This window comes from Hesperophylax consimilis, chromosome 13, assembly GCF_061612785.1.
Source record: "Hesperophylax consimilis isolate HC1 chromosome 13, BYU_Hcon_1.0, whole genome shotgun sequence".
Classification (NCBI taxonomy): domain Eukaryota; kingdom Metazoa; phylum Arthropoda; class Insecta; order Trichoptera; family Limnephilidae; genus Hesperophylax; species Hesperophylax consimilis.
The window spans coordinates 25,911,420-25,933,281 of NC_142848.1; the positions used below are offsets into that span (position 1 = coordinate 25,911,420).

At 33.9% G+C, this 21,862-nt stretch overlaps 2 protein-coding genes across 3 annotated transcripts in view; one reads left to right on the top strand and one right to left on the bottom strand.

Moving 5' to 3' along the window:
- Positions 1 to 21,862, bottom strand: part of LOC149418670 (oxysterol-binding protein-related protein 9) — a 250,556-nt gene that overhangs the window by 182,866 nt on the left and 45,828 nt on the right. The gene's annotated exons all lie outside the window — the stretch shown is intronic.
- Positions 1 to 21,862, top strand: part of LOC149418671 (very long chain fatty acid elongase AAEL008004-like) — a 40,690-nt gene that overhangs the window by 13,627 nt on the left and 5,201 nt on the right. Inside the window, exons 3-5 of the mRNA XM_089638917.1 lie at positions 9,335 to 9,525; positions 13,287 to 13,530; positions 19,697 to 19,839. Of these exons, the coding sequence (XP_089495043.1) occupies positions 9,335 to 9,525; positions 13,287 to 13,530; positions 19,697 to 19,839 (578 nt within the window). The remainder of the gene's footprint in view (positions 1 to 9,334; positions 9,526 to 13,286; positions 13,531 to 19,696; positions 19,840 to 21,862) is intronic.

The window sequence follows — 21,862 nt, forward strand, 5'->3', positions numbered from 1 at the left end:
CTTTCACCAGGGCCATCTACCAATTTTATTGAACATTAGATTGAAAAATATTGAACATACAACATGGTGTCTGAAATGCCAGTTGAATGGATATTATAAAGCTCTGTATGGATCATTATTATATCATTGTCGAATCCTACAAATTAGAGTAGCGTTGGTAAATTAGTTTTAGTGATTTCTTAATATTTTCTCATTATACTTGTAATCACAATTTTACAATTGTGTATTTTGTACCTTCTTTTCAATGGATTACATCTATTTACTGTCAGTATCTCCTGTATAATACAGATATTCTCCTATGTGCACTGCATCATGTATCACTTCTATGTAAAAGCCTTATTAGGCGTATATATAAATAAATAAATAATTATCAGACATTTAAGATAAAACAGTTGAGTTGATTCAGAAATTCCAGACAGAAAAAGTTGTGCTTATTTCATGACGCCAGATATCACCGGTCAAGAGTTTTTGCTGTTTCAGACAAGTAAACAAATTACAGATGAACTGATGATGATAAAAGTTGAACAGATATTATAAAGCTCTGTAGTTGGTTATGACAATCGTCGGAAGCCAAACCGTTGAATAAGAAATACTAGACTGAAAAAGTTGTGCTTTTTCCATGATGCCAGATATCGCTGGTCGAGAGATTTTGCTGTTTCAGAAAAATATAAAAATTTCCATCACAGTCGAGATTGGAATTTAAAAAATAACTAAACTTTTATAGTTCGGACAGATAGCAAAATAGTACAGATAGGCATTTTGCCTTGGGGACGTTCCAGCTTTTCAACTGCGTTAGAATATAGGTATTTCTTTAAACGTGTATGAATATAATATATTACACTTTGCTGCAAACGTACACTAGGGGCTAGATTCATTCGCATACTTAGTTCACTTAAGCAAACTTAGAATGACAAAGAGAAGAATGGAAGAGCCAAACTGGTCCTCATATCAGTTGGTCGCATGGTACCCCATGTCTTAACAGACCACACATAATTATACAATATAAGATGTTGATGGTGTTTAGTGATGTAGTCCAGTGCAATTAGCGATTCGCGATCGTAATTATTCCGGTAGTCCCAATTTTTTATATGTTTTATAAAATGGTCCCCTGATGTAAAATCTGAGTTTCCGACCTTGGCGCACCTGTGCTCGCGCCGCCATTTTGAAAAAACCGGCCGAAATCGCGCCAAAATCTAGTTTTTCCCAAATATCTCATTTCCAATGCAAATTTTGGCTAAAGTAGTTTAACAAGTATAGAAGAACATAAAATTACCTACAACTTTTGTTGTAACAATTTTCTTCTACCTCTAATAGGTACCGAGGTGAAAATCGTAAAGGTGCGTATATTTTTGAAACTCAAATTTTACATCAAAGGATCAGTTTATAAAACATATAAAAAAAATTGGGAATACCGGAATAATTACGATCGCGACCCCCTTTTTGACGCTAATTGCACTGGCCTATTTTGCCTTTTTTAAATCAGAACATTTATTGAAATTTCTGATACAATATGCGCCGGGTACAATTTGTTTGAAAGGCGATATCAGCAGGCGTATCGAGACTAATATAATTGACATGGGTACGCTATAAATACTATAGAGTGACGTAGAACAATATATTTTCTAATAAATTTATAAGGACTGTATACTTAGTGGAAGAAGAAGTCAGGAAACTCTAGGAAGAAGGAAGTCACGATCAAGAGAATAAAGCACTCTGGTCGGAATCGCTTAAGAGCACGTACGTATATGTGATGATATGAAGCAATGAGTGTTTGGTACCCTATTCTCTAATATACTGCTTTTGCATAGTCTAGAGGAAAACGAATTGAAAGAATCTATGAAAAGCTAAGATGGAAGAAATTGGATGCTTAGAATTTATCAACCACAGGATATCATTAGGCGTCGCTTCTTGCCATGTGCACCAGCGAACCGTTGGCAGTAGAAAATCATTCAACAACATGCTCTGCAGTTTGCGCTTGTCCACATTCACACAATGCCGAGTTCTTAAGGCACCATTTGTGTACCATGATCGTACAGCGCGCGGCTGTGACTGCAACTGCAACGGATGCGGTTTAATGCGCTCAAAGCCTCCCGAGGGTGAAAGTACTGGCATTATAGTAACTGTCGGACCCACCATAAGGTGAATTTTGCATTCTGTAAATAGCTACTTATTTACAGTGGTAGCGGTCGTACACGTGAAATGATTTTCCAAATAAATAGTTTAAACTGTTAACAACGCAGATTTTGTACCACCATAAAGAAAATATTATTATTATTGTAATAATAATCGAATCATTTAAATGGCATTGTTTCTTTGGAAAATCACCCCAAAGGAGCTTGACAATGAATAGAATAAAATAAGAGAGTTTAAATTTTTTTTCCCAAAATGCATTAATTTGAAGATTACACTACAGTTACAGAATACAATTCTGTTTGAAATAGATTACACGCCATTGGTAACACTTGCTAACGTAGCTGATGTTTTTAATTTGCCTCTATACAAAGCTGTACTTACCGAAAACCTTAGCCCTTTGTACTCCAAATTATTTTTATATGGTATACCAGCTACTCCATAGAGTGTAATGTAAAAATATGAGGAAAAATTAGGATATTTTTAGAAAATTAGAAAAAAATGTTATGGATAATGCAGTAAATAAAATTATATAGTTAGTTAAGAAATATATATTTACTATCGTATGAGACTGTTAATAAAAGAAACATTTGCGTATTCTAATCTTTATAATGTTTGAACGTGTGGTATTTTAGAAAGCAGTTGCCCAAATGCATATGTGGCTTGTTAGGACACGTGTCACAGTACACGCTGGTTTCCCGCCTGCCACCTTTTACTGTCCTTTTCGGCCAGAACTCACAGTCCCACTTGGGACCTTTTCTTAATAAAACTATGTAAAATATATTTTAAAAAACTATGTACTTAAACTCTCTACGGAATGTGTGGGATTGCACTTACCTCCCCACATTTTTGAATAAAGAAATTATTATTATTATTAAAATATGAAGTTTTCCATTGCGCCTGGTCTCTGATGGAGTGAGAATATTTATTGCTCAGTAAAAAATATTCAAATAAAATTAATGCGTAGTTATCTATGAAAAACAGAGCAAAAAGCATAGCCAATTGTAAGTGGGTACTGTATACAACTGAATAAAACCATGTGTATACCTGTAAAAGGACCCTTTTATTTTTTAAACAATAAAATGTATGCCCATTATTTATGTCGCCGCTGCGGCGCCATCGGAGTTGTTAAAATGTTTCCTATGTCGCCGTGGCGGCGACAACGGAGTGCAAAGAGTTAGTAGTGCATATTTCAACGAAGTCACTGCATACAATGCATGTTTTGTTTACTTTTATAAAATGAATATAATATTTTTTTATTTTCTTCATATATTTTATATGGTTTTTGTACTATGACTGTTAGCAACCATCATGTAGGTTAATCTAAATAAATAAATTTATATCGAACCTTAAAATAATCGATTCAAATGCATTAACGATCAAAATAATCTCTCAGGTGCAACCATCAACCAAAACACATGACATCTTTGCGTAAACCAATATATTTCGCCACGTTTATTTATTTTCAATTAAAAAATAACATTTTTTTAAACATGTTGTTGACTTTTTAAAGGAACAAGAACAAACTTTGTAGTTTATTTTAATAAAAACTTTAACTCGAATAAAAAATGCATCGGAAATGGACATTACGATTAGCCATTACAGTTAAAGTCACTAATAATAGATAATACAAAAATATATTCGTTTGAATAGCATGCAAGATCATAGACAGTTGCCGACTGCAAAAAAAAACTAAGAACTAGATCAGCGATAATGCACTTTGTGATTTTGAATAAATAAATTGCTATAATAATTAGGTCTCAGTGGCCGAGTGGTTAGATATGTTGTCCCAGTAAGACAGAGATACTGGGTTCGATTCCCAGTTGAAACCGTTACCTTTTCTTTTTTTTTCTGTGTTCTTGTTTTGTTTCATGTTTCGTTTAAAAATATTAGTATTATCTACGTATTCAATGATAAATTCTGTACCCGAGAAGCATACGGATGCAAGTCCAAAAAGCTAAATGTTCAGGAGAGCCAAAATACTTTTTTTTCTGTAAGTTTGGTCTCATAACTTCTGCGGATATTCATGATAATTGATTTTTATTTTTTATCCTATTGAATCAATTAATTTTGTATCGAAAATGAGAAAATAAAATAAAAAAATTTATATGCAAAGCCTAAAAAAAATGTTTTAAAAAAAGCATTGTGGACTTGAGTCCTTCTGCTTCAAAATGATATTGAATATTTTGGTATGACACATGGTATATTATAAAGGGATCAATGTTGAAAACTTCACTTGGAAGTAAAATAATAACAGGTAAATATAAATATATATTTTATTTATATTTCCCTATAAATAAAATAGATATTTATATTTACTAGGTAAATATAAATAAAAAATCAAAAAGATATTTATAGTTAAATATAAATATAAATAAAATAGATCAATGTTGAAATTTCATTTGGAAGTAAAATAATAACTATATAACCGGTATATATAAATATCTATTTTATTTATATATTTTTTTATTTAATTATAATTATTTTTACAAATTATTGGTATTTTCCATATCTTCGTCATCTGACAGAGAAAAAAAAGATTAAAAAAAATAAGTGTAAAAAAAGTGCAGTGGCTCTGGTACCCACTGTAACATCTTTTGTAGGACACCAAAATTTGGTGTATTTAATGCGATTGGAATTGTATTTACCTGGGGTAATACCTCCGGGGTGCTCAAAACGGTTCCATGATAAATCGACAATTCAACACACCTTTAAAAAGTGATATAAAGTCATTAGAAACGATGAAAAAAAAAAATTAAACCTAACCTAACCCACTTAACCCAGTTAATAGAGATTTTGTTCTTCACTTTACCATCACTTTTCATGACTTTATATAACTTTTTAAAAATGGGAAATTATCATGTATTATCATTTTGATGATTTATCCGGTCACCGCTCAAAACACCTCTCCTTTTTCTTCTAATATAATAATATTTAAATTTAGTTTCCTGAAAACCATTTTTATACAGTAGCATCGCCGACACATTTACGTCAGCTCGTAGCCATAATACCGTTGATATTAGGAAACCCTCACCATTCATATTCTTCTTTCGATATACAAAAGGTGATTGTGAACCATTTTAAAGGGGATTTAAATATTTTAAATTTTCTAATTTCAAATATTTAATATAGATGAATTGTTCCCTTTAATTTTTTTGTCGTGAGGTAAAATATTTGGAATTGGGTAGTTTTTTTTTTGCCCTTTCAATCGCTGAATGGACAGAGTCTACTTTCAGGTGAGTGTGACCACGTAATAAAAATTTATGATGAATGATCTTGAGGTTTTTAATTTTTTTTTAAACCGGCCATACGTAGGATATGGCTATTGTTATATTTCTATGTTGACCTGCACAGTTGTCAGACCATACGGTTATTTCTTCAACATTATCCCCCATATCGCTGTATATCCACTTTAAGAGGCAAGACGCTACTTCATTTGCCCCCTGTTTTCCATCCCTATATAGTCCATTCAGTAGTGTAATGATGAGGTAAGGTAAATGTAAGTAAATAAATAAATAAGTGACATGGTCAGGTCTTCAATAATAATATCACCACCTATGTTTCCATCAGTCTTTTAAGAAGAATTCTGTTTCTTGAGCCTCGTCATACATTCATACACGGAAATACTCTTTTTCATAATTATTTATTGCAGGAATGCAATAAATAATGATGAGAGCACTGGGATTGTTCTGTTTAGTTCCACAGAAAACATAGAAATTAGAGGCAGAAGGACGCAAAATGGACTTGAGTCTACATTCGAATGTTTACTTCCATGGAAAGCGTAGTAATGTTAGAGGCAGAAAGATGCAAGTCCAATCTAAATCTTTATGCTTCTACGGTGTGAATGTGCTAATGGTTCTTGCATCCTTATAATATTTTTGAAAATACCATAAATATTCAAGATAGGGCTTGCATCTTTCTGCCACTAATGAACATGATAATTTACTTCATGTCTTCATCAAAAACTCATTTCTTCAAATTTTGGACTTGCATCCGTATGCTTCTCGGGTACAAAATTACTGTTTCTCAACTCTTGCGAAAAGACTCACTAATTGGACAATGAAATTATAAAAGTTTGCTTCGGAGGTCACGGACAATGGGCATAGTTCATAGCTTAATGCATAATTAGTTAACTGTTAATTTAATATATTTATTAATGTGCTTTTGTAGTGAGTACACGTGCCGCGAATGTCGATTCCAAAACAAAGTTCACGTCATGGTACATTTGTGTAGAATGGACAATGCAATGCTTTGGTTAGTAAGGTAGTAGTTTTTAAAAGCCTATGACCGGGTAGACAGACAAGAGCGATGGAAGGACAGTAAAGGAAGAAAAATTACTGATAAAAATATTGCTAATTTATTAAGAATCTCTTCAAATTATTTTTATTACGGTTAAAACCGGAATTGCAGGCCTTTAACGAATGAATTGATAGGTTTTTTCACGGCAAAAGTGAAATTTCCTGAAAACCTTCATACAAAACAATCGGATTATCAAAAAAAAAGTCGTTTTGGACTAAACAACATCAATAATGACGAATTTTTCAAACGGTTCCATGCTAGGTAAGTTTTTAGATTTTCACGGCCAAAAGCATTTTTGTTGTTTGTTTTTGGGGTGTTATGCCGTGTTGCGCTAAATCCTTCTTTAGCCGACGTTTCGGACATCGTTGCAGTGTCCATCATCAGGGCAGATCCTGTAGATCCGGCAGATCCGGTATCACATCTTCGGATCTACCGGATCTGCCCTGATGATGGACACTGCAACGATGTCCGAAACGTCGGCTAAAGAAGGAGTTAGCGCAACACGGCATAACACCCCAAAAACAAAAACAAAAAAGGTTCCATGCTAACTCAACACAGTGACTATTCAACACCCTTTTGAAAAGTGATATAAAGTCATTAAAAACGATGAAAAAAATTTTTTTTAACCTAACCTAAGTTAATCCAGTTAATAAAGTTTTGAAATGACTTTATATAACTTTTTAAAGATGCGATGAATTATCATTTTGATGATTTATCCGGTCACCTTTTTAAACATAAGGTAAAGTTTTCTTACAAATTCTCCAAACAAAACTAACGAGTTTTCTTAATATCTATATTATCTCAATTTTTCTATGATTGGAGTAAAAATTAAGTAAAAATGTGGCTAGCGTTAACATTTTAAATGCATACACCGAAAATATAATTTAATCTTGTTTCTAAAACAGTATTTATTACGGATAATTAAAAAATAAGATCTATATAGCGCATTTGAATTACACAAGAAAACATTACAACTGAGCAAATGTGGTGAATGTACTGAAGGGTTAAGAAGAAGAAGACGACGCCACGGAGTGATTTTGCAATTATTGAAGAATAATATAAATATTTACCGTGCAAAACTGGACGACAGACAAAAAAAGAATGCTGAAATTATCCTTTTTGTTGCTGTGTTAATATAAAACTCTAAGTTGTCCTCATTTTCCGACATGTGATTACCCTGATAACAGTGTATATTGCATACACTAAGTGGATCAAGGCTTTGCTAACCGCAGAGCACAGGAAAAGTAATAGAAAAAGTTATACGGACGTTCAATCATAACATCCAGCTCTTAACATCAACACACCACAAACATCACCAGGCTAAACAGCCACAACGAGCGGGCTGTACCAAAATAAATAATATTAAATTTCATAGTTGAAATGTTATTCCGACATGTGATTACCCTGATAACAGTGTATATTGCATACACTAAGTGGATCAAGGCTTTGCTAACCGCAGAGCACAGGAAAAGTAATAGAAAAAGTTATACGGACGTTCAATCATAACATCCAGCTCTTAACATCAACACACCACAAACATCACCAGGCTAAACAGCCACAACGAGCGGGCTGTACCAAAATAAATAATATTAAATTTCATAGTTGAAATGTTATTCCGACATGTGATTACCCTGATAACAGTGTATATTGCATACACTAAGTGGATCAAGGCTTTGCTAACCGCAGAGCACAGGAAAAGTAATAGAAAAAGTTATACGGACGTTCAATCATAACATCCAGCTCTTAACATCAACACACCACAAACATCACCAGGCTAAACAGCCACAACGAGCGGGCTGTACCAAAATAAATAATATTAAATTTCATAGTTGAAATGTTATTCCGACATGTGATTACCCTGATAACAGTGTATATTGCATACACTAAGTGGATCAAGGCTTTGCTAACCGCAGAGCACAGGAAAAGTAATAGAAAAAGTTATACGGACGTTCAATCATAACATCCAGCTCTTAACATCAACACACCACAAACATCACCAGGCTAAACAGCCACAACGAGCGGGCTGTACCAAAATAAATAATATTAAATTTCATAGTTGAAATGTTATTTCTACGAGCCTGAGATTTTACGAGGTGTTCATAAAATTAGAACGTAAAATACTAATTAGATTTACTAACAGTAATCAAATTAAGCAGAAAACTGATGGTGTATAATAGTAAACCGGTTAGTAGCCGAGAGGACAAATGCTATAGATTCCCGCCAAGGCGTCGCGAGTTCAATCCTTTGCTAGCTGAGTCCGCTATCACATTGCACAAGTAACATTACATAACAAAAAAAGCTCAAATTCTTGAGTGGTTAATTCTTGCGTTAAGAATTTTGAACATCGTATTCTATCTGGAATTTTGAGGTCAACGCAATTATTCTCTCCGAAGCTGCGAAAAATTCTTCTATAAGGTAGTAAAAGCTCTCCAACTGGATTGCTCTGGCTTCATGAAATTTGCACACGAAAGGTCTACTCTATTGTGAGCTACTGAACTATAAAATATATAATCAACACAAGTTGACCTGTGCCGTTGAGGAGTAAAGCTCTCGACTTGCAACCGTTTATTTGATTAATTTGTTTTATTTCACAATTTATTAATTAAAAATAATATATAGCACATTTGCGGTACGTTTCAGAACAGAAGATACTCTCAGTATTGCCCTGGTGTAAGACCACCATTCACAATTGAAACGTTGCTTGAAATGGCTTTAGTCGTGTTTTATGATCTGATCTGGATAGAAATATACTTCCTCGCCTTCCTCTTGCTCATCTTCTTCCCCTCCCCACTACCTTCAGCCTCTCAACATGTATTCATTCACTTAGGGATGTCATAGTGTCACTGGCTCCAGAAGGTTGAGGTTAGTTAGTTAAATAAAACTATTTTTCTTTGCGTGTTTTCAGATGACAGAGTCAAGGACTGGTTTTTCATGAGCGGACCGGTCCCTCTGCTATGCGTCCTCTTCTTCTATCTGTACACCATCAAGGTGGCCCTACCTGCCTATATGAAGGACAGGCCGGCTTACAGCCTCAAGACCATCATCAGGTGGTACAACGTCTTCCAGGTGGTGGCCAACTCGATAGTCTGCTATAAGGTAACTAACACATCAAGTAGAACTAAAAGAAAGAATGGGTTATTTTTGCAAAAATGTGTAATTTTAATAATTATTGTTAATTTTCATTTCATTGTTATTTTTCATTCGTATTTATTGTTAATTTAAAAAACATCAGTTAATTCCGAAACGGTTCCAATTGGCGACAACGTTATTATAACGTAGAAAAGTCGACTGTCTGGTAAGAAGGCTGTCACGTAAGTTGGCCGGTGTCAACAAAGCCAGATTCATTAACAAAAACTAACACATTTTAAATCGTCATAGAAATTTTTTTTCGTCAACACAAAAATAAAATAAAAATGCCTTAATTTTGGTAAAAAAAAAATCTATTTTTTTCTAAAAAACAGTGAAAATACACTATTCATATAAGAAAAGTGTGTTGTGGACGTGATAGTGTGTTGATCAAAAAAAAAACCTATAACCTTTCTTTAACAGATACCTAATCAATGGCATGTTTGGATGCAAAGAGTCGAGGGGTCAAAAACGTAAATTGGCGATAGCAGTTTTCTTTCAAATATACCTTACCCGGAAATTATCTGTTCAACAGTGAACTCCGTCGTTTAGAGATGTGAAAACTTTCTATAATAAATGCCCGCATTTATTGCAGAGCATACGATAAAAAAGTTCCCTCGTCATAAAAAAAATAAAGTACATATAAAATACATTTTTTATTACGGTTTTTACGTATCAGATTTTAATACTAGGTACTCTTCCATTAGAAGTGTTTGCTTGTGGTTGGGAGCAAAGTTCCCTCTAATTTTTCATTATGTGTGCGGCCTATAAACTAATCTGTGCAAAATTTCGTTTATAGGCCGAATATAAAATTAAATAATCAAGTTAATGTGCCACAAAATAATAAAATTATATTAGAAAAAAAAATTGTTGTCCGATAATATTCCTTCATATCGGAGATTCAAGATGTGTGCGGAAATATGCGTGCGGACAATTCTTAACAGTGCTAATATTACAAAAATGGCATTATTGGTGTTGTTGTAGCTGAAAACGATTTTTTTCTAGAAAAAATTATTTTTTGTTTGAAGATTTTCAGGAAATCCATACGGCGCACGGCTAAACTGAAATTTCCTGCAAATCTTCATTAAAAAAAATATATAAAAAAATCGTTTTCAGCTACAACAACATCAGAAATGCCATTTTTAATAATATTAGCACTCTAGTACACCCAAAAGTCACGAGCCGCCACTGCTTAGAGGGATGTTGGTTGGAAGAGGAATGTACGTTATTGCAGTTATTTATCAGTAATTAATAATATAGATACACCTTAAAGTTACACATTAAAGTGTACAATTTTTTTAAATAATTGAATGGTAAATGTGGTATAAGTGTTATGTAGAGCAGTGTTCCGCAAAGTGTGCTCCGCGGCACACTGGTGTGCCGTGGCCATTTGTAAGTGTGCCGCGAGTCCCGCGTCACTTCTCACAAAGTGCTCTGTAAATCGGTCTTTACTTTTCTGTGCGGCGGGAGGTGGCGTGGGTGGGACTCGATCGCTGCAAAGTGGCCGTGTGCTACGCCGCTACGCTACATTATCACGTGTGCTACACTACATAAGTGGGGTGCTATTGCTAAATTATCGCGTGATTGCGCACGAGCTATCGGGGTGCATGCGCGTGACAACATAACATTACGAATTCATGGAGCTTAAAACTGATCGGACACTAAAATTAAAATTTTCTGAAACAGAGTTAGCACATTTTTGGCTCCACGTAAATAATGAGTATCCACTGCTGTCAAAGCGAGCTATTGCAATTCTATTACCATTTGCCACGACTTATTTATGCGAATTGGGGTTTTCAACTCTCACGAGAAAGTCAAAAAAAAAGAGAACGCCTGAGGACGATCGACGAAGAGATGCGAGCAGCGTTATCAACGATTGTTCCAAATTTTGATCGTCTGTGTTCAGTTAAACAGGCTCACATTTCGCATTAAACATCTTTTCATTTTATATTGATTTTAATAATAAATATTAATAAAATATTCTTTTTGGTAAATTTTGGTTCGGAGTGGCCACGAATTAGGCTTATTACGAATAATTTTTAGAAAAAAACTTTAGATATGCCGTAATTACTATAAAAGGAAACTTTTTGGCTTGGTGGCGGCGGAAAAAGATGCATTTTAATTATCAATTGCGTAAAATTAAAATTCACTTCTCGAACCGATTTGGTGACAGTTCGCGGTCATTCTGTCACTGTTATGTGATAAATATCAATCATAATTACACAAACCCGGCTAGACAAACCCTGCTTTGCCAAACAAACCATTCAAAACCTGAGATGTTTTTTTTAATTATGAAGTCATGCAGCTTTCGTAGTTTAACCTCAAAGTTCGCCGTTATTCGTAATAAGCCTAGCCAATCCTATCCAAAATTTACCTTGTTTTTTTTTCTTTGGTGTACCGTTAAAATTTCTTGATTAGTTAGGTGTACCGTGAACATAAAAAGTTTGCGGAACACTGATGTAGAGAATAAATAATTTTTTGGTACTTATGAATATTGGACATTTTAATAATGCAAGTGGAAATTTTATAAAGATGTCTTAAAATATTTTTTGGCGGCTATATCTTATAATACTTACACGGGGCCATGAAACTCGTGGTAGCGGAATACTGGTGAATCCACATCACATTTGGAGCCAATTTTGTTATGCAACTTTTTGATTTGAGCTTTCGTTATCCAGTAAATCGAGTCCGAAGTTGGTTTTTTTTAGGACAAATCAGAAAAAAATGGGTTTTCTATGACAGCATGTTTCTCCGTAACTTTTCGCAGAGACATCGCTGTCAGAAATGTACACGCAAGCATCAATACACACAATGTTTGTGTTGTTTGGGTTACCTCTGATTGCGCGACATAGACCAACATTATTTTGAAAATTTGCTTAGTTGAAATTAGAGTGTTAAGATGACTCTGTCGAGTCTAATTTAGATCTGGCTTAATAGAAGTGGAAAAGACTATTGTAATGGAATTAAATGGGATATTGATGTAATCTAATCGGCAATCCGTCCGATTCGTTACATTGTGTGACAGAGAGTTCCCGCTAGATTGACGCGAACTAGAAGTGTTTATTTTCCTCACTAAATTACAACTTTGTTGATCCCCCGACCAAACGAATTAATAATACAGTAATTGGATGTTTCCAATTATATACTAAGACAGGGTGGCAAAAGAAAACACATTTAAAAGAGATTCGGATTCAAATTAACACATTTTAATCAAAAGTTACTAATAATAATAATTTTTGTTACATAATATGCAAATTTGTAAAATTATAAAACTAAAATACAAATTCTAAATTTTAAAGATGTGTAATTTCTCTAAATCATATTTATGAAGGTATCTTTAAAAAACCACAAACACTGTGAAATTTTATGTCGTTCTAATCAACGGAAAATTACCGTATTCAATATACATAATATATTATAAAAGTAAGCTTCGCATAGCATCGAGCGATTGCATATATTTTTACATTCTCCTTATTTGTGCACTTGTAAATTATATGCATACAATATAATTATTTAAATACTATTTGCAATTTAAAAACTGCTTACTTTTTTTCCTTTTATATTTTTTTTTATATATTATATACATTTAAATGAAAATTTTATATTTATTCATTTAAGTCGCAAATTCAAATATGAGTTTTGTATGAAAAGGGTTGCGCAGCGGTTCCCCTTAAGCCTCTTTGTACATCGGTGACAGAATGCATGTATGTTAATGTTACCAATGATTCTAGTTTCTGACATCAGGATGGACAACCACCCTGACCCTGGGCTGTGAATTGCCAGAGTTCAGCTACGAGCCCGAACCCTACGCCATGCTCACCTGGTTCTGGTGGACCATGACCCTGAAGTTGGTCGAACTGATAGAGACCTCATTCTTCGTGCTGAGGAAGAAGGACAACCAGGTGTCATTCCTGCACGTCTACCACCACTTCGGAACACTGATGATCGTGTGGATAGGAGTCAAGTTTGCCGGAGGTGAGACAATTATTCATTCATTCAATATGTAACACCCGTAGATAACAGAACCAATGGAGAAGTTCCATGAACCATTACGCAGTTCAACGACATTTTTCCCGTTGATTATATTAAGTACACGGAAAAGGGACTATTGCTAATTTATTAAGGCGATGCACTACGTCGTGTAATATTTTAAATTGAGCCGCTATCAATAACAACCCTTACGTAGATGGCGATAAGGTTTAAATTCCCGCTTAACACCATCCGCCTGTTTTGAATTATGCAAGAAAAAAACATGGCCAAAAAGTGTCTTTTATTTTATTTTGTGGATGTTCAGGCATAATTTTTTTTTCCGATCATTTTATAAATAACTTGCCACATTATAAAATAAAATCATAACCGAAAATGGGTTCGTAAGTAGGAGATTTTGAACTTTAAAGCAGTTTTCATATGCTTTATACATTATTTTTTTCTGGGCTTATAAGAAGACTTATCTAAAAACTACTCGATTATTTCAAAAGCCAAGATGTATTCTACTCGCATTATTTAAATAAAGCATCTGAAACATTTCTAGGCGACCAAATTTTCAAACCAAAAACCACATGATTTTGCATTACTACGTATGGCATCGCCTTAAGAAAGGGATTGCAGGCTCAACGAATGAGTTAACAACAGGTTTCCTGACAAACTTTTAGTAAATTACGAATATATTATCATGATGTCGGCACAAGTCTTCATGAAAATCTGAATATTTTTGCATTATAACGAAAATTGTTTGTATCGTCATTAAATATATTATCAAGACAAAAAGGCTTGTTAATTTTTCGTGAGGGCAAAAATCTCTCCGTGTATGGAAGCCAGTATCTCTATATAGGCCAACATCAACTCTCTAACCATACGAAGAAAAAATCTGAAACTTGGGTGGAGGTAAGTATCGATACGATGATACATATTTAATACTAGACTAAGCACTCCCAGACCGGGTGAGTGATTTAGTAAAATGACGCTGAGCGTTCCCAGATTGCCCGACAATTTCAATAAATTGACGCCGAGCGTTTCCAGATTTGCTGACAATTTTAGTAAATTGACGCAAAGCTTTTCCAGATTCACTAACAATTTTATCAAAATTTCTGAGCGTCCTCAGACTAGAGGAACATTGTAGTATATGATCGCTGAGCGTTCCCATATCGGGTGAGCATTCAAGTAAATTGACGCAAAGCGTTCCCAGATTGGGTTAAAATTTCAATATCAAAAAAGTTGTACATATTTAATCTCTTCAAATTATTAACTCCAGAGAGATGACGCTCGGTTGTTCATTCAGACAAAGCTGTTAGAAATAAATGCAGAGGTTGGAGACAAGACCCGCAACAAACTGAGACTAACTACGTTGAGTAAGTTAATGATACTAGAACTTGAGGACACAACATTACTACCCGGCTACGTGTATTGTGTTGTAGTATTAGCTCAGAGACTAGGCCAAAATATCCTAAATAAAAGCAATGACGATGAATCGAGAGTCCATTAAGTTAATCAATCAAATGCCTACCTTTTCAATGTGTTGAAACTAAAATAAATAGAGGGACAAGGGCACGACACGGTTACCCTGAAAACTTTGTCTACGTAATGTCACAAAAAGAGGATCGTTCAAATTGTTTCACGACAACCAACAAGAGCAATTTCACCGGGAATGCGTGGTAACAAAAGCCGATCGACCAGTGATAAACAATGCACGAGATTGCCAAAACCGTAAACGAAAGATTTTTTTAAAACGTGAAATTGATTAATACCTGATCAATCGGAACTAGGGGAATGTAAATTATTCGGTAAATATGCATAAAAGTGGGTCACGGTTGATGACACATTTTATTTTAAATTAGATAGCAATGAGAAACTTTCAAAATAATGCATTTAACAGCTATTTCGTTAAAAAAACGGATAATTTTTAGACTTTTCTCATCAACCGTAAAACTATCACATTCGATTTTGAATTCGAACGAAATAGCTATAAAAATTCACTATTTTGTATTTCCTGAAAAAAAAATACTTACTTCATATTATTTACAACTGACAAAAAGTGTTTATTTAAGTGCGTATTGACCGTGTCCCGATTTTCTGTACATTTACCTATAATTATATATGTGCAATATTAAAAATCAATCATTATTAAATAAATCTAAGACACAGTAGACACAATAGACCATGGACGATGCAAAATGTTTCGTAAACTAACTATCAACTAACCAGAGTCGCCAGTAGGACTATGGCATCTCAATTTGAAGAAAAGAGTTAGGCGGAAAGAAGGGATGGGGGGAGGAGAAGTGGGGGAGGAAGGTTGGTTATTCAGAGTAGGTCAACTCAAATAGCTAAAGCTATTACTTCAAGTATTTTTTAAAAATTCTGAATGGTAATATCTTCTTATTATGTCCCAAAATCGGTATAAATAAACCTCTTTGGAATTATCTGTTCAGTGTAAAATAATATTTATCGCTGTTGTCCAATAAGCAAATTCATTAGTTTTTTTTCCAAATTTTATTTCTACTTGGTTTCTACTTTCTACCTAATTAGGAGGGTTCATCTGTTGTATTCTATTCCACTGTCCTCGACATTGAAATTCCCACTAACGACAAATAAGCACGCAACGCGTATTTTTATAGATAAACATACATTTTTGCTGTATTTGTGTGTGATTATGGAGCTCTCCTATCTAGGTGACCTATTTCAAGGTGAACCAAAATGATAGAACGTGATAAAAAGAGGACAGTTTATCTCTTTGTAGAGAAAGTCACAGTAACTGTTAGTTAAAGAGCGAAAAATAAATGCCTGGGTATCCTAGAGCTAATAGCTCCATTGAACCTATCCCATTCTGTATTTTCTCATAAACGAAGCATGCAACAGGAGGAGAAACATTTCAAATTTGGAAAACAAAATTACCTTCAAGAATTTTTTTTATCTTTGGTTACGAAACGATCATTCATCGTTTTATTTTTGAAGTCGTAAACTTACAAAATGTTGTATTTCATTCACCAACAGAAACAACCCACCGAAAGTTATTACTCTATTCTGACTTAATGTTCCGAATGGCACAGTGAACGCGAGCATACAAAAACCGATTCGTCAATGAAATAATAAAATATTGGCATATAATGTTTGTAATACGAAATTGTTCAATAGCATACATGACGCAATATAGTACATGACTTTTTCAATTCCGTATTGGATTTTGAGGAAAATTAAAAATATACCTAACGAAAGTCAACTGCAGTCAACAGATAATTCTACACTTTAATCCTAGAATGATATTTTAGGAATAAAATTATATAATAAACTACCTCTCAACATCAAACAAAGGAAAACGAAAAATAACTACATTAAGGACATTAAATCTTGGCTTAGGGAAATATCGGAAGAAGAACTAGCTAATATATTAAAAACATCATCTTAGTCGCTGAAAACGTATTCTAACATATATAGTCCCCCTCAGCACAGGATCTCCTAGTGAGGAGGACTTCAATGATCTGTTTTAATTTTTTTTTTTTTTTCATGTGCCATACAAAAATGTACCTAATTATTTAAAAAAATAACTAAAAAAAAAGAAATAAAAAAATATATAGAAACGACACATTTTATACTTATCTCTTTCTACATCGATGTAAACATATGAAGAAGAATGTTTGTGACTTTGTTTTTGCTAGTTTTTATTTTTAATTTTGCTCTCTTTACCTCAAAAACATGCGGAAGGTCACAGTCTACACGAGATTTCTAAAAACACACAGAAATTTTCCCACTCCTTTAAGCAAAAGTTTGATACTTCTTGACGAAATTTGCACACTTGACGTTCAAAATCAGAGGAATATTACTGTCCACGAAAAACGAAAATTTCGGAAACGAAATTTCGAAAAACTCAGCGTAAAGCCCGTGCAATACCGGAGACTTCAGCTAGTCCATTTAAAATAGATAGTCCATATATAAGGCAATCTTCGTATGTGAGTGCCCTATAGACTCAAAAACTTCTAGACCGATTTCGCTGAATTGTTCTTATTGGCGCCAAGAGTGTTTACAGAGAGGTTAGAATGGTAGAAGAAGTTGGGGACGCAATGACTTTTCGAAAAACTTTGCCTAAGTCCCGGGCAATGCCGGGGATTTCAGCTAGTATTTTATAAAGAAGAACCTTCGTCGCATCAGTACGAATAATATATTGAATGTGTGATGAAGGGTATTCGCTGGACAGCCCTGCCGGCCAGCGCCAGATTAGGAACAAAGACCGGATATTGTAATTTAGTGTACAGACAAGCGCCTAATTGACAGTGTTGCCAACTCAACTACTTCAAAATATGCTAGAGTGATGGGAAAAATATGCTAAATTCCTTTAAAAAATGCCAAAAAAAGCCAACATAAATTTAACGTAGTATTTATTGAGAAATAGAGTGATGGGAAAAATATGCCAGAAAAATGCAAAATTACTTTAAAAAATACCAAAAGAAAGCTAACATAAATTTAAAAAAACAGCAGCTGATGTGGAAGGCTGAGAGACGGAGTCGTAACTTTTTTTGGTCCCAATGCAGCTTAGTACTTCGTCAGGAACAGTGTAAGAATAACAGCACTTTCCTGCTCTCTTTAGGCCAAATCTCACGTACAAAATGGCATTCAGGGTTCTCACCGCCAAACGATTTCGGAGTTTTGTTTTGACCAGACTCATTTGACTAAATACACGTTCAATGTCCGCATTTGAATGCGGCAATGTTAAAATAGACATTGCAAACTGACATAAATCACCGAAGGGGTTATTATTAGCTGCATCTTTATATTGCATGACTTCATTCCAAAACTCTACAGTGGAAGTCAAGGATTCCCATTTAATGTGAACTATGTTTCTTCATTGAGACACCAGTTTTTCAATCGATATCATTTTTGTTAGTTAAAAAATTGGTTTTTATTATTTTCATGTTTCTGTAAAAATAAGCCAAATAAATATGCTATATGCTAAAAGCATAATAGTTATGCTAAACATCGAGTAATTATGCCAAATTTAGCATATAATATGCTAACTTGGCAACACTGCTAATTGATTAACAGACTGGACACACATAATCAGAGAGCGGGTCATTAACTCCGAAGAAGCAACCATTTACCACGCAGTCAATTATTACTTAGAAGATACACAGATGATATGCAGTTTCAGTGACTGAGCGTAGATGGCTCTAGAGTTTTCGACAGTTGTCGGTAAAGTAGATCGCTAAATCTGGAATTTAAAGAAATCACACCGGCCTGTTCCGAGGACAGAAAATTTTAAGAATACAAGATAGGGCATTAAATTGATTCCAGGTTCTCCAAGCACATCAAGTGTTTCCATCTATAATAAATAAATTAGACACCAAGTTTGTTGTAAGGAAGGCAACGACGTTGATGTAAAATGTAAAGGAAGGGGTTTGGTTTCAACACTCATACACAACAACATTACAGCATTTTCCTAAATGAGAATCAATAACTTTATCGTAATATGAAATTTGATACTTTAATTAAGAAGGAGATAATTTATACACCGAAAACTGTTATAAAATACGCAGGTAACTTGAGTGGTAACTTTAATGATTGATTTCAACAAATTTAATAATACTAAAGACAAAACTCTAAATTTTATTAGAAATATTTATGAAACTTTTTTATTAAGTATTTTTAAATAAAACAAGCAAATAATTGAGGTGACAATAATGTATGTTTGTCTAGTAAGTGTTTTTTTTTCGTTGTCAGTAATTTTTGTTTAGTGTTTAGACGAAAAAACGTAAGGTGAGCTTTTTTAAAAGTTTTTGATGTTTGCACAAAAAAATTTAATATTACAAAAATTATATATTTATTTTTAATATTAACATTTGAATTCATATTTCATCACCTTTCAAAAACCGTTTTTAGTCTTCGGATACATTCATAAATATTCCAATTATTCGAATTTTAATGCAAAGCTGATATATATTCAAATTCTCAGACTTCATTTCTCCTCATTTCTTCATTTTCTTTATTTGATGAAAAATTACAGAAGTGGAGGTGGTCAAGCCACAAGCAAACAAACCGTTTGGTTCTTTCCCCTTTCTCCGATGGGCCTGTCTATTAATTTGGATGGCTACGGTGATTCGAATTGAAATGGCACAACAAAAGAAGAAATTAAATTATATTTTTTGTTTTCCTCTAGGTGGTATGGCGTCATTCGCGCCCATGATCAACACCTTCGTCCACGTGATTATGTACTCTTATTACCTGATGTCGGCAGAGGCCGGACCGGCCTTCAGGGCGGTACTCAACAAGTACAAGAAATGGCTGACCGTTATTCAAATGGTAAGAAACACTAATACCTAAATTATATTATATGGGCTAATAGATTGAAAGGCAACAAAAACATGAAGTATGAATAGTGATGTGCACCCAGACCAAAATATAAACCATGACTAGTGATGAGCACACAGACCAGAACATGAACCATGACTAGTGATGTGCACCCAGACCAAAATATAAACCATGACTAGTGATGAGCACACAGACCAGAACATGAACCATGACTAGTGATGTGCACCCAGACCAAAATATAAACCATGACTAGTGATGAGCACACAGACCAGAACGTGAACCATGACTAGTGATGTGCACCCAGACCAAAACATGAACCATGACTAGTGATGAGCACACAGACCAGAACATGAACCATGTCTAGTGATGTGCACCCAGACCAAAACATGAACCATGACTAGTGATGAGCACACAGACCAGAACATGAACTATGTCTTGTGATGTGCACCCAGACCAAAACATGAACCATGATTAATATAAAATTCCACCCAGACCTAATATAAATTTCCAAATGTCGGGAATTATTCCTTTTCATCAACAAATTTAATACGAATGTTGTCTTTTTTTATGAAAATATTTCATATTTAAAGTAGGTAATGACATATTCATTCCGTGCAGGGCATCAAGTCACCTCTGCGTATGTATTTATTATTATTACTATTTAATGAGCAGGCAGTATTCTGCTGATGCCATCGTACCAGATTTCACAGTAAATTTAATAATAATTGAGTTTTCTTAAATAAATAAAAAACTTAATCTGTATAAAATTATTACTTTATTTTAATTAAAATCACATTTAAAATAGCGACAGAAAAATATATGTATAAGTTATGAGCTTTGAAAGTGAACTTGGGTAAAACGTATACAATCATGCCTCGTGGTGTCACATGAAGACACAATTTATAATTCGTATGACAGTGCTGTAGTACAGCTGTGCCAGTCATTGTATGTACCGGGTGGGGCAAAAGTAATCACCAGATGTTCTTTTGCTGTAATTTTTTTTATGATAAACTTTGGTACTGCTTGTTATTCCCTGTTCTTGCGGAGTAAACCGATTCATGTCTTGTCGATTTGTATTCTGCGTTAGTTTACTTCACAAATTTTAAAACCGAATTGACATTTGGCGCCATTTGCAAAAGTTATAGCGTTTTCCAATAGGGAGATTACTTTTGCCCCACCTTGTATATTGACATCACACGCTTATCGGCCGGGCGAAAAAATTAACATTTCGACGGCTTATATCTTAGGTATTTTCCAAAAGTTCTGTCCTCAACATGCTAGAATTAATGATACATTTGTATACATATAACATGAAATTTTGTTGTAGGATATAACCTCATGGAGATTTCACCATTTAGATGAAAATTTTCGTGGTATTCCATGTATCGAAAATTATTAAAAAACACCTTTCGGCATGAAAAAATTCAGTGTTTCTTTAAATGCTACTTTAAATTAGTAATTTTTTACTAAATAATTTCGCTAAAGTCTATTAATTTTAATAGTTTTTAAGATTAGCGCACTCCCTCTTCATTCACATTTACATATCTCCCTTTCATCTTCTCAACCATCTTCTGTAAAATACTATTATTTTAAGGCTTTTTATTTGAACGCTTATACCTAAAATGTATTATTTATTTATTTGCATACGCGCAAAAAGGGCTTAAAAACCTAACCTAACCTAAAATGTATTATTTATTTATTTGCATACGCGCAAAAAGGGCTTTTCCGCATTAGAAAGGGAACATAATATTATAGCGAAGCGGGAGTAGATGATTTGCTGGTTTTACATTTTTGGATCAATATTTATTAAAGATAAATGAATGTTTAATCTCTCTACACTCCGTGTATAAATTGTTAGTTAACAGTGCGTACGTTAGTATACCATCCTCAAATGTTGAAAATATTTGAATAGCCTAGTACATAGTTATCTACCTTCAATTTACTGAATTGTTCAGTGAGACATATAATATTTTTTTCAAAATCTGATCAATACAATATTTAAAAAATTTAATAA